This window comes from Callospermophilus lateralis, chromosome X (assembly GCF_048772815.1).
Source record: "Callospermophilus lateralis isolate mCalLat2 chromosome X, mCalLat2.hap1, whole genome shotgun sequence".
NCBI classification, from domain to species: domain Eukaryota; kingdom Metazoa; phylum Chordata; class Mammalia; order Rodentia; family Sciuridae; genus Callospermophilus; species Callospermophilus lateralis.
Genome location: NC_135325.1, coordinates 32,394,770 through 32,409,522, shown reverse-complemented (window position 1 = coordinate 32,409,522; position 14,753 = coordinate 32,394,770). Strand labels below are relative to the sequence as shown.

The window sequence follows — 14,753 nt, the reverse complement described above, 5'->3', positions numbered from 1 at the left end:
TAAAATTTTTTTGTTGTTGTAGATGAACTTTATTTTATTCATTTATTATTTTTATGTGGTGCTAAGGATTGAACCCAGTGCTTCACACGTGCTAGGCAAACACTCTACCACTGAGCTACAACCCCAGCCCACCTCTTTAAAATATTTTATATATAGACAGGCTAAATTGCTTACAGCCTTGCTAGGTTACTGAGAACTTGAGATCCTCCTGCCTCAGCCTCTTCCTGCCCCAGCCATAGGATTAAAGGTGTTCAGCACCACGTCCAGCACTGTATTTTGCATACTGACAATTGATGTCCTATGATTTAATAACACTATATCTATATGTGAATATATATATGCATGTCCATTGCATTTTGGTCTATGACCATCAAATCCTGTGACATAACTTCAGCTAACAAATTTTGCAGATGAGAGATGTAGTGAACACTAAATGTACCACAAGCAATGAAACAAATTATAAATTGACTTCTAAAGAAACTTTTCTTCACCATGACATTTGTGAGCACTACTAAATGCTCATAGTTCCTCTTTTGTTCTTTTCCTTTGTCAACAGTTGTGGCAGATACATCCTCAGTGACCTTCAATGGTTCATGTCCTATATAATCCCCTCTCTGAAGGTGGGCAGAAACGACACTGTTTCTTATCAATAAATTATGGCAAAGATGACAGGATGTTACACCCATGATCTTAAATTATTTAAAACTCTATCTTAGCATATGGAGGCAGCTTTACCTTGGCAGTGCAACAAAGTAAGCAGCCATGTTGTAGCTAGCTCTTTACCATAAGACAGCCCTAAGTTAAGACAGTAGAACTTGAGTGGCAAGATCATTGACACAAAGAAGTGAAGAGAAACATGTCCAATATACCAAGTAACTTTTCTTCCACAAGGAGTTCAGTGATTGGTGTATGGCATGGGGCAAATTTGGAGGTGCACAGTGGCTAAGTGCAGAACTTGTACCAGTGATGATGGGTCTTGATAAAAAACACAGGCTTTCAGTTTGAACCTTTGAAGGACTTTACCTAACAATTACAGGAAAGTCAATATAGGCAGGATCTTATATTTTATTTATTTGTTATTATTATTTTTATGGAGCTGGGTATTGAACCCAGGGCCTCATACATGTTAGGAAAGCACTCTACCACTCAGCTACATCCCCAAACCCCTTAGACAGGATCTTACAAAGATTAATAACCCACTTTTTTCCTTTTTTCTTTTGGTACTGGCAATTGAACCCAGGGGTGCTTTACCACTGAACTACATCCCCTAGTCCTTTTTATTTTTATTTTGAGACAGGGCCTTGATAAATTTCTGAGGGTCTCATTAAGTCACTGAAACTGTCCTTGAACTTATAATCCTCCTGCCTCAGCTTCCCATATTGCTTGGATTACAGGCATGTTTCACTACACCTGACTAATGCCCCACTTTGAATTAGATCAACAGATAACTGAATTAAGGTAACTTGTCACTACCATAATTACCTGTCAGAAACTAAAGCCCATCTAGAGCTTGTACAATTTCTCATGCAGAGTGGCATTCAATCAAAAATTTCCAGTTGGAAATGAAAAGTTAGAAGCAAACCCACAAGTCATTCATATGTAGGAGTTATGAGTCATGGACTTTAACTGCATAATAAGTTGAAGAAAATACATGATCAAATCCATAAAATGAGTTATTTCTAAGTTTCTTTTAAAATAGTTTAACATTATTTGAGTTTCTAATTGCCCTTTATTTTGGGATCACCAGGGTCTCAAACATACTCTTATCTTTGGAATTTCCCTTCTCTGTCTTTGGTATTAGAATTCTAGAGTTACTCACTTTGAGGGAAGGAGTGGGTAAGCACAAAGATACTGCATCAATAGCAAGCTAGAAACATGTCCTCTAACCCTGACCTTACTATAAAAAAAAAATATAGGCCCAACTCTCCATCATGTCAGCTTAAGAACCAACTTCCTCAACAAGACTCCTAAAGCACACAAAGTAAAATCAAGAATCAATAAATGGAGGGCTGGGGTTGTGGCTCAGTGGCAGAGTGTTTGCCTCGCACATTGTGAGGCACTGGGTTTGATCCTCAGCACCACATAAAAATTAATAAGCTAAATAAATAAATAAAGGCTGGGGATGTGGCTCAATCCCCTGGGTTCAATTCCTGGTACAAAACAACAACAACAACAACAAAAAGAATAAATGGGGGGCTGGGGTTGTGGCTCAGTGGTAGAGAGTTCACCTAGCACATGCAAGGCCCTGGGTTTGATCCTCAGCGCCACATATAAATAAGTTAAAGGTATGGTGTCCAACTACAACTAAAAAAGTAAATATTTTTAAAAATGAATCAATAAATGGGATAGAATCAAACTGAAAAGTTTCTTCACAGCAAATAATCAATAACATGAAGAGAAAGCCTACAGAATGGGGGAAAATCTTTGCCACCTGCACCTTAGATAGAGCATTAATCTTCAGGATATATATAAAGAACTCAAAAAATACACACACAAAAATAACCCAATCAATAAATGGGCAAAGGAAATGAACAGGCACTTCACATAAGAAGAAATACAAATGGTCAACAAATACATGAAAATCTCTACCAATTAGATAAATGCAAAATAAAACCATACTGAGATTCCATTTCACTCCAGTCAGAATGGCAATTATCAAGAATACAACTAATAATAAATGTTTTTGAGGATGTGGGGAAAAAGGTTCACTCATACATTGCTGGTAGGACAGCAAATTGGTGCAACCACTATGGAAAGCAGTATGGAGAGTCCTCAGAAAACTTGGAATGAAACCACCATTTGACCTAGTCTATACTCAAAGGACTTAAAATCAGCATACTACAGTGATGCAGCTACATCAATGTTTATAGCAGCTCAATTCATTATAACCAAGCTATGGAACCAACCTAGGTATCCTTCAACAGATGAATGGCTAAATAAAGTGTGGTACATATACACAATGGAATATTATTCAGCCATAAGGAAAAATGAATATATGGCATTTGCCAGTAAATGGAGTAAATGGAGACTATCATGTTAAGTGAAATAAGCCATTCCCCCAAAACGAAAGGCTGAATGTTCTCTGATGTATGGCTACTAACACAATAAGAGGGGTAGGAAAGAATAGAAGTTCATTGGATTAGACAAAGGGGAATGAAGGGAAGGGAGGGAGATGAGAATAAGAAACTAGAATGAATCAGACATATGTTCATATATGAACACACAACCAATGAAACTCCACATCATGTACAACCACAAGAATGGGATGCTAATTTGAATAAGTTATACTCCATGTATGTATGTCAAAATACACTCTACTGTCATGTATATCTAAAAAGAACAAATTTTAAAAATGAAAAAAGAAATATGTCCTCTAAAGAATAGTTATCTACAGAATATGATATTGCTTTGTTTCAAAATCATAATGGGGCTGGGCATGGTGGTGCATGCCTATAATCCCAGGGATTCAGGTGGCTGAGGCAGGAGGATTGCAATTTCAAGGCCAGCCTCAGTGACTTAGAGAGGTCCCAAGCAACTTAGTTAGATCCTGTCTCAAGACAAAAAAATTTAAAAAGGACTGGGTATGTGGTTCAGTGGTTAAGTGCCCTTGGGTTCAATCCCTGTTACCAATTAAAAAAATGCTGACCGGGTGTACTGTGACTCACACTTATGGATTTTCCAAAGGCTCCATACATAATTTTTATCTGCCATAGATACATAAAGCACCACATAGTATGCTAGGTCATAAGGCTAAAGATATAGTGTGTATTCTTGCCAGGCATAGTAGCACACTCCTGTAATCCTAGTGGCTCAGGAAGCTGAGGCAGGAGGAACGTGGATTCAAAGCCAGCCTCTGCAATTTAGCAAGGCCCGAAGCAATTCAGCAAGATCCTGTCTGTAAATAAAATATTTAAAATGGCCTTTGGATTCAATGTTAAGTGCCCTTGGATTCAATCCCTGGTACCAAAAAATAATAATAAAAAAATAAAATAAAAGTGGACTCTTGTTCTAGACCACAGTAAAAATGAAAATTTGCAAATTTGTGTTATTCAGTAAGTGGACCAGAAAAGCATGTTAAAATGAGGTTTATGGAACCTAACAGAGAGTGGTTTCTCAAAAGTATCATAGTTCTCTGTTGTAGATTCCATGGCCTTGCTCTAAAATCTCAGAGATGCATCCTCATACTTCATCTTTTCCCACCACTGACATCTTGAACACCATAGGGCCAGCCAGAACATATGATCTAAGAAACAACAGCCTGGATATGCTACAGAGCATTTACTACTCTAGGATCCACTCAGAGCTGGCAGCCTTCTATATCAACTGTTATATGGGCCTGAGAAGCATTTCTAGGAATATGTTACCTCTAGATCCCAATGCAGCTTACCTTAATTTGTGGTAGTCCACAGTCATTCTCTAGGAACTAGCTGGTTTCTAAAGTGTCCAGAATAGTAAATTAAATATATAGGGACCACCATTCCTTTTTTCCTTTTGATATTTAATGGTGGCACTAATACCTGTCACCCCTAGGGTGAAATGTTGTTTTTAATTTACACTCTTGGTTGGTGGGGGAAGGAGGAGGAAGATATTTCCATTGGCTCTCCCTACTATGAAAGATCTTTCTGCATAGAATAAAGGACACCAGGTGGAGAGGAATCCAACCTCCAAGTATGTAAATTTCAATTATGCACTTGGAGAATGGGGACATGATCACTAGGAAGGTTTGCAGATGCAGTGGGCCACTATGAGTCAGATTTACATTGTATTCCATTTATTATCTGGACCAATAGACCCCCACTCTGACAAGAGGCCACAATACTTTGAGCATCTTAATATAGGTGCCAACTCAGAAAGCTGTGTCTAAAAGTTTCTGGGCATTCCATTTTGCCTAGTGTATAGTCACCCAAATAAATGGTCATAGTTTCCTTTGGGGAAAATGAGGGTAAGCATTATAAATGTATGCCTGCTACAATGTTGTATAATCCTTCTTTGAAGAACATGGGCAAATCTTGCTACAAATGGTTCTGGGTCTGAAGATTGGCTAGGATCTGGAAACTAAGAAAAGGACCCTGGGTCTGGGGATGTGGCTCAAGCGGTAGCGCGCTCGCCTGGCATGCGTGCGGTCCGGGTTCGATCCTCAGCACCACATACAAAGATGTTGTATCCGCCGAAAACTAAAAAATAAATATTAAAATTCTCTCTCTCTCTCTCTCTCTCTCTCTCTCTCTCTCTCTCTCTCTTTAAAAAGAAAGAAAAGGACCCTCACTTTTTTAAAGGAGGTAATTGCCCTAAGACTACTGCTCTTTTAATTTTGACCTTTTCCAGTGGTAATATTAAACAGCTATCCTACTAGATGCCCATCAATTTTATTTCCAGGGTTGCCAGGCTTATCAGCAAAATTGACACAGATGAAGAAAAATCAATGAACTTGAGAGAAAGTGTTTAAGTTTTCAACATTTAATATGATATAGGCTGTGGCTTTTTGTAAATGTCCTTCAACAGACTAAGGAAGTTCTCTTTTATTCCCTGTTTACTGAAAGGGATTTTTTCCCCATGAATGTACATTAATTTTGCCAAATAATTTTCCTCTATCCATTGAAATGATCATGTCTGTCCATCTGTCTGTCTATCTATCTATGATTTATTTTGTAGTACTGGAGATTGAACCCAGGGTGCTCTACCACTGGCCACACCCCCAGCCCTGATTTTTTTTTTTTTTTTTTGTATTTTAAACAGAGGCTCACTATATTGCTGAGGATGGCCTTGAACTTGTGATTCTCCTACCTCAGCCTCCTGGGTAGCTGGATTTACAGGCATGTGTCATCATGCCTGGCTTTTTTTCTTTATTCTACTGATATATTTAATTAAGTTGAAATATAAATGTTAAAACAGTTTTACACTATTATAATGTAGCAACTCAAGAAATTAAATTCTCCCCTTAATTAAGGGCTTGCTTTTTCTTATAGTGGTTGTTTAGTAACTTTTCTAAAATAATTTTTTTGTACTAGGAATTGAACCCAGGAGTACTTTATCAGTGAACTACATCCCCAACCCTTTTTATTTTTAATTTTGAGACAAGGTCTCACTAAGTTGCTTAGAATCTTGCTAAGTTGCTGAGGCTGGCTTTGATTGAATTTGCAATCCTCCTGCCTCAGCCTCCCAAATTGCTGGGATTACAGGCATGTGCCACTATGCTGGGCTTCTGAACTAATTTTTGACATAGGTTTTCTTTGTTGTGTGCAGTTGCTGACATCTCTGTTCAGTTAGCCTAGCAGTGTTCTATTGGATAAAGATTTACTTAAATGCTTGAAACCAAAAATCTGTCTTTGCAGAGTGGCTCTGTGTTTTGGGGTACACCTTCACCATGTACCCAGGCAGTTTACAACTCTGTCCTAGCCTTGACATCCTGCTTGTGCAGAACTCCAAGGTCAGCCAAAAGTAAGAAATTAGTGCCTTCCAGAGCATGAACACTCCCTTGAGCATGTCCTTGGCATTCTAGTTTCCTGGCAATACTTAGGAGTTTTTGAAAATCTATTTCCCAAAGTGTTTAATTCAGAAGGCTTTCTTCCCAAGCATTTTATCAGAATATTGTTTTCTTCAATTGTCGTCTATTTCCTCAGGTAACAGGGAATAAAACATTTGCCTGTAAATATTTTAAACAAATGCTCTGCACTGTAGTAAGTGACTTTTGCATTTGGAAATTTCTGAAATAGATAAAGATAAACTTTTGTAGTGAGTCTTCCATGAAGCCAGTAGACAGATTCTTAAGGATAATTCTTTACAAATGAGGTCTATTTTGCTCCCTCTGTTATTGATACTGTGAATTCAGATTATCATTTTCTAAATGACTTCTGAGTCAGGGAACATGGGATGGGACTGGAGTAAGTTAAAATGTCACAAAGTTTGCTGTTTTTACTGAGATTAAGTTATTTTTTTTTCTTGAATACATGATCCTTGAGTTGCTAGAAGCTATTTGTTTTATTCCTAGAGGGTCAAAAAGTTGCTAGTTTTGATACCAGATGCCCAGTCTATTCCCAAGGTCAACCCAATTACATGGACACGGTTTGGAGAAAAAGAAAAAAAGAAGTATTATTGCTTTGTTAGCAAAGGAGAAAAACAGGGGACTCATTTCCCAGAGGTTCTAACTGCCAGAGGGAGACCGTGGACTTTTAAGGAGGAAATATAAAGGCTATGTCCTGTCAGGAATCATAATTCATTTGTATCCTTGAGATAGAGCCATTTCTTAGATTCACAGGTGCCAGCCCCAAAGTCTGGATTTCTTCATTCCTATGGTCACTAAGCCAAAGGCCTAGGATTGGAAGGTTAATCTTTCTTCTCTCACGGTTAGAGACAGAGAGAAGATAAATATAAATAAGCCACCACTGGTAGAGCAGCCAGGGTTATATTCAAAGCATGAAGTGGACTCCATTATAGTCTTTTCATTAATTTTATGAAAAGGTAGTGTTTTAGAGTTCTTTATTATGCCATTTTGATGGCAATAAACATTTCTAATATTTGTCATCTCTTGGTGTGTTAATCAGCTTTCCATTGCTGTGATAAAACATCTGAAAAAATGAACTTAAAGGAGGAAAGATTTAATTTGGTTCATTTTCAGTCCATAGTCACTTGGCTCCATCATTTTGGGTCTGTAGTGGCATAGTACATCACGGCAATGGTGTGTGGTGGAGAAGGCCTGCTTATGTCAGGGTGTCAGGGAAGCAGAGAAAGATAGGATAGGAACTGGGGTCCCAATAGCCTCTTCAAGTTTACTCCCCTAGTGACCTCACTTTCACTATGTTCCACCTCCCTAAGATTTCTCCACCTCTTAATAGTGCCACAGGCTGATGACCAAGCCTTTAACATATAGGCTTTTGGGGGACACTAAAGATCCAAAACATGACTCTTGATCTGTTTCTATCATCTGTTTTTACTTCTTAGATATACAACACATTTTCTCATATCTTCATTCTTTAATATCTGAATGACATAATAAATTTACATTGTTGAATGCATCGTTGAATTTTATATTTTTAAGGAGTATTGGACTTCATTCTAATAAGGAGTTATGATACTTGTGAATCAATTTCATTCCTTCAAGCCTTAATTTTAGCATTATTAGGCTAGGTTTATGGTTGCCTTCACTCCAGAGCTCACGTATCCCCATTACTAAGACATGATTCCCTCTAGGGTCTCCATTGATGGCCTGGGATGGTTAACAAGAATTCTCCACTCTGGCACACATTCCAACCCCATGTGACCTCTGGAAACTGTTCAGTTATAGTTCCCCAATTGCTCTTTTCCTGGTCTTGAGAAGTTTCACTTTTCACATACTTAGCTAAATATTCAACAACAAACTCAAGGATCTCCCATGTACCTTTCTATTGCTCCTTCCTGTCAACAACTCCCTTCTTTGCAGTACAGTGCCCTGAAATTTCCAGCTGTCTCAGCCTTCCCAAACACTAATCTTTTTCCTCAACTCTGACCACCATGCTCTTCTAGGGAGTGCTCCCCCACCCATCTCATTTTACAAAGAGCCTCCAGGCATAAAACCAGGACACGCGTGGGACTCACATCATTTGTATTCCTTTTTTTCAGTTTTATAATACTGTGTTGCTTTTGTTTGATATATAGAAAGTTACCTCAAATACTATCATCTACTATTTCTAGTTGTTTATAGGAGGTGGGTAACTTGGACCTCATTACTCCATCATAAATGGAAATTAAATTTGAGGTCTTATGATTCATGCTTGGAATTCTCAGAGCTTTTTGATTTCTTAGCTTGATATCTTTCACTGGCTTTTCAAAAATATTTAACCATTGTCTCAATTATTATTCTGTCTTTAATATTTCTCTTCTGGGATCTCAGTTATATATGCCTTACTTTTTAGCTGTGTCACAAATGCCTCTCATAGTCTGTATTTGCGTTTTCCTCTGAATTCAATCTATTGATCTGTCTTCAAATTCATGAATCCTATTTTCTATTGTGTCCAATGTGGTATTAAAACCCATACAGTAAGATTTTGGCTACTGTATTTTTTAGTTGTAGCATACATATTTCATGCATTTTTAGATATTCCAAATATTTTAAAATCTTCCATCTTTTACCCATTTTGCTTTATTTTTGCCCTTAGCATGGCATTTAAAGTGCTTTGTAATTTCAGAATCAAAACCATCTAAATTTGCCTAATTAGTTTTCTGTTGCTGCCAAAACAAATTGCAAACTTAGTGGCCTAAAACAATATCTATTTATTAACTCAAAGGTTTTGTAGATCATAAGTTCAGATTGGTATAGCTGAGTTCTGTCCCACAAGGGGAAAATCAAGATGTTGGCCAGGTTGGGCTGGTATCTGAAGGTATATGGGGAAGAATCTGTTTCTAAGTGCATGCAGGTTGTTAGCTAAATTCTGTTTCTTGTGGCTGTAGGACTGTGATCCTCATTTCCTGGCTGCCTCAGTCAGAAGATGCTCTCAGATCCTGGAGTGCCACTACAGTTCTTTGCCATGAAATTTCTCCATTTCAATAACAGAAAATACCCCATGTGTTGAATCCCTCCAATCTCTGATTTCCTTTTGCCAACCAGCTGGAGAAAACTTTGCTTAAAAAAAAAAAAAAAGAGAGGTTTGTGTGAAAAGATTAAGCTCACTCAGATAATTGCCCTTTAGCCATTATAATAAAATATAAGCAGAGAAGAAATATCTTATTACATTCACAGGTTGCAGGGGATTATAGAAGAGGGGTCCTTTGAGATCATTCATTCTTATGATTTCAACTACTGCAACTGTTGTTAATTTTCTTAGTTGCATTTCCCTGCCTTTTCTAATACCTAGTAATACTTTTGTCTGTTTTTGTCAGACATTGTGTATTTAAAAAATATAGAGGTGGGCTGGGGTGTAGCTCAGTAGCAAAGTTTTTTCCTGGTATGTGTGAGGCCTTGGTTTCCATTCCCAATACTGAAAATAAAACAGACGCTGCAGTTGGTCTTGTTTGCCTTTTTCCTCTGTAAGAGGTAGAGTTAGAACTGATCACTACAATCCAATGAGGGCTGATTTGAAGTATTAAGACAACCCAGGGGCTGGGGTTGTGGCTCAGTGGTAGAGCACTTGCCTAGCATGCATGAGGCACTGGGTTCGCATTCCTGGCACCACATAAAAATAAAAACAAATAAAATAAAGGTATTGTGTCCATCTACATTTTTTAAAAATATATTTTTTTCTATTATGTCCAATGTGGTATTAAAACCCATACAGTAAGATTTTGGCTATTGCATTTTTTAGTTGTAGTATACATACTTCATATATATATATATGAATGACAACCCAGCTCTTATTCATCACTGTTCCTCGGGATTTTTCTTCTGAATTTTTTCTTGAGAGGCTGTTGGTTCTGTCTCCTCAGACCTGGAAGAGTGCTTGAGTTTTAGCTCTCCCCATCATTGGTTTTGAGCTAAGTTCTTATCCTATTTCACTATGACTGTAGCAGGCCCCTTCTTTTACTTGGACTGTTTCCAAATACAGTGGAACTGCAGGTTTCACTTTACCTTTCTGACTCAGCTTCTAAGCCTCTAATACCATCACAAATTCAGTAAATGTTCTATGGACCAAAATAAAAATAGACGTGCTCAGAGATCTTCTAGACTTATATAACTTCTGGAATCACTTGTGAATTTCTTTCCACCTGTACCGTTCATCAGCCTGAGCCAAACCCTATCCTCAGCACACCAAGAATCAGCAAATGCTCCCAGATAAGATAATGGAAAGCACTTGTCAGCTGATCTAGAAAAACTACTGCAGCTGGACATGGTGGCACACTCCTGTAATACCAGTGACTCTGCAGGCTGAGGCAGGAAGATTAAAAGTTCAATTAAAAGTTCAATTTCGGGGCCGGGGATGTGGCTCAAGTGGTAGCGCGCCCGCCTGGCATGCGTGCGGCCCGGGTTCGATCCTCAGCACCACGTACAAACAAAGATGTTGTGTCCGCCAAGTACTAAAAAAAAAAAAAAAATGTTAAAAAATCTCTCTCCCTCTCTCTCATTCTTTTAAAAAAAAAAAAAAAGTTCAATTTCAGCCTGGGCAGCTTATAGTGAGACCCTTTTTCAAAATAAAATAAAAACGGCTGGGAATGTAGCTCAATGGCATGGCATCCCAGGGTTCAATCCCCAGTACCATATGTAAAAGCACTTCACTTTCTCAGATTTTATTTCATCTAGACCTCATTGTTTCTTCAGCTCTATGACTTTTAAATATGTTTTCAACTTCTCCCCCCACCCCTGTGCCAATTGTTGCAGCATAATTGCTGGCCTGGCAAGACTAACTACAGTATACATGGAAATGAAAGTCTGCTCGTTACTTTTTAGTTTGGAGCTGAGGATTGAACTCAGGGTCTCACATAAGCTAAGCATGTGTTCTATCACCGAATTATAGCCCCAGCCCCATTACTTTCTTTTTTTAAAAACAAATTTCATACCTTTATTTCTATTTTTATGTGGTCCTGAGGATCGAACCCTGTGCCTCACATGTGCTAGGCAAGCGCTCTACCACTAACCTAAAATCCCAGCCTGACCATTACTTTCTTTTTAAATGTTTAAACTCAAAATAAAAATTAAGAGATTAAATAACCAGATAGGATGTCCCCTCTTTTCTTCTATTGGGTGAGGTCTAGAGGGATGAACATTGTAAAAACCACGAATAACTTTCATTGAGCCTTGGAATGTGAATCATAGATGCTAATGCTTGCTATACTGCTTACATCAAGTTTTAAGTAGAAATACTATGATTTTGTTTCATCTATAAAATATCAGGATTTGTGTGTGGTTGGAGATGTGTGTGGTCTGTCATTACCCTCCTTACTGAATAGTATAGCCATGAGAATCAGGAATTAATTCCTGATTCTCATGGCAGCACCATTACACAATGTAGTTTTTATAAAATGAACAGCCTTTACTTACATAAACAGTCAATATTAAGAGATACTAACCACAGTGCATTTTGAGAATTAATGAGAAAAAGTAGGGATAAAAGAGGAAAAAGAAAATGAGTATCCAGTGGCAATCAACAAGAGCAGAATGAAAAGGGCTTTGCCTTTTCATATGGGAATCTGGGTTTGCATTGGTTTGTTCTTATTACCTGTGGGACCTTGAATCACTCACTGTAGTGCTTCCCATCTATAAAATACGGTGGCTTATGATTTTGGTCACGGGATTTGGTGAGGATAAAGTGTAAAAGAAAGTATGAAGATGTTATAATTCTCATTGGAAAAATCATTCTACATGTTAAAATTGTGAGATATCCATTCTCAAAGGTGTATGATATTTTAACATTGAAATCAAACAGATGACCACATGGGAAAGTAATAAATATGTAAATATGTGCAGATATGTCAAAGTAAGATGATATGAGCAGAACAGAAAGTAGCAGAACAGTCATGTATTAAAAAAGAGTTCTGAATAGAAAAACATGAGAAAGAAAAATCAGAAACTAAGCAAAATATATTTAAAATAATTATATAAAAATCAGCAATTCTAATATCCAAATTAACCACTGTTAACATTGGAATGCATTTTTCTTATTTTTCTGTGCCTCTCTCCACATATGTGATAAACACATACACATACACAAAAGACATAAATGCAATATAAATGTATATAATTTTTAAATTTGCCTACATTCACACAACCCAGATACACTGGAATCAAATAGTGCATATCATTCCCAAATGTCATTTTACAACACAGATCATAAAGTACAGTTCTGTAATCTTGAACATTTTCTAAAATTCTTAATATATGAATGCATTAATGGCAGCATATTATTCAAACTTAAGAATGTATCAATACTCAATCACCTATCATTGGATATTCAACTGGCTAATATTTTTTATTTCAATTAATACTGCCGGGCTTTGGTGGCACATGCCTGTAATCCCAGCTTCTCTGAAGACTGAGGAAGGAGGATCACAAGTTTGAGGCCAGCCTGGGGAACTTAGTGTGACCCTGTCTCTAAAAAAATAAATGAAAAGGGATAGAGGGATGTATCTCAGTGGTAGAGCACCTGTGGGTTCAATCCTAAATACTATGCAAAAAAAAAAAGAAAAAATATTGCTCTTATAGAATCTTTCCTATAAATCCTGAACCTCCTATTACTCCATCATTAAATTACTTAAAATAGAATATAATGACTTTTCATAAGAAAGGCATCCCAGAAGGGTATAACCTTTCCCCATAAGATATTTACACTTTTGTACTTATGACAGATAAAATTCATGGGTAATTGCTCCTTTTTGAGTCCCTTTTGTTTGGGGATCCTGCTAGCTCATCCCCTTTCAAACTAATCTATTTAAAGATTCTTGCTTTTTTTGGTTTTTGGTACTGGGGATTGAACCCAGGAGCACTCTACCACTGAGTCACATCCCCTGCCCTTTTTTCATTTTGATAGTCTGGCTAAATTGCTAAAGCTGACCTTGAACTTCATATATATTCATTCATATATATGACCTTGAACTTCATATATATATATGAATATATATATTAGTTGCTGATAGACCTTTATTTATTTTATTGATTTATATGTGGTGCTGAGAATTGAACCCAGTGTCTCACCCATGCCAGGCAAGTGCTCTACCATTGAGCTACAACCCCAGCTCCTGACATTGAACTTTTGATCCTCCTGCAGGCATGCACCATACCTGGTTCATTTAGAGATTCTCTATTACAAATTAATCTATCAGATCAACCAAGCAAGGATTGTTTTTATAGTCTTCCTGGAATATTTATACTTTCAAAAGGTTTATAACATATTCACAAAGAATATGTATATAATTGTTTATATAATAATAAACCTGTGGTCTTTTCTATGAAATGTATAAAGAGGTATCTGACACATGATTTTCCTCACAGTACCTAGGAAAACTGGGCTCTTCAACTTATGAAATTGATAGCATCTCCTGAACATAAGAGCTCTGATATAAAATGAGATTTTCTTTCCAAAATTTCACTATATTCATAGATTTGGCCCTTCATAGATTCTTTAATGAACAATATATTACAACTCATAAATGAAATTTATGTTTATTACATTCTTTAAATATTACAACACTGAGTTTTCTTAAATCAAATGAAGGCTGAGCAATATCTGAAGGCTTTCTGATATTCACTGGATTTACATGATTACTTTCAATGAATTCTTTGATACACAGTGTGTAACAATGTATAACTAAAGAATAGTTATTCCACCTGAAAGTTTATTTGCAGACTTTAGGTTTTATGTCCTGTGTGACTTCTCTGATGTTTAGTGGGAGGTGTCTTCCCACTGAAGTCTTTCCCAGTCATCATAGGGCCTCTCTCATCTGTGAGTTCTATGATACACAATGAGAGCTGATTTCACACTGAAAAGTTTTCCACATTCATTACATTCATAATTTTTCTCCCCTGTATGAATCCTCTGATATTAAATGAGAGTGAATTTCCTATTGACTGCTTTCTCACAGTCACTGCATTTATAGTGTCTCTCTCTTATATGAATTCTCTGATTTTTGATGAGGGGTGCCTTCTGGAAAAAGGTTTTCCCATACACTGCATTCATAGAATTTCTCTCCTGAATGAGTTCTCAGGTGTGCTATGAGGGCTATCTTCCGGCTGGTGGTTTTTGCAAATTCACAGCATTCATAAGGCTTCTCTACAGTGTGAATTCTTTGATGGGCAACAAGGTTGGTTTTCTAGAAAAAACACTACCAAATTCAGTACATTTATAGAATTTCTT

At 37.1% G+C, this 14,753-nt stretch overlaps 1 protein-coding gene across 1 annotated transcript in view; it reads right to left on the bottom strand.

Annotated features, from left to right (window-relative positions):
• LOC143639426 (uncharacterized) overlaps window positions 1-14,753 on the bottom strand; it is an 831,269-nt gene that overhangs the window by 801,080 nt on the left and 15,436 nt on the right. The window contains 2 exon segments of the mRNA XM_077107580.1: window positions 6,182-6,207; window positions 14,381-14,439. Coding sequence (XP_076963695.1) covers window positions 6,182-6,207; window positions 14,381-14,439 — 85 coding nt within the window.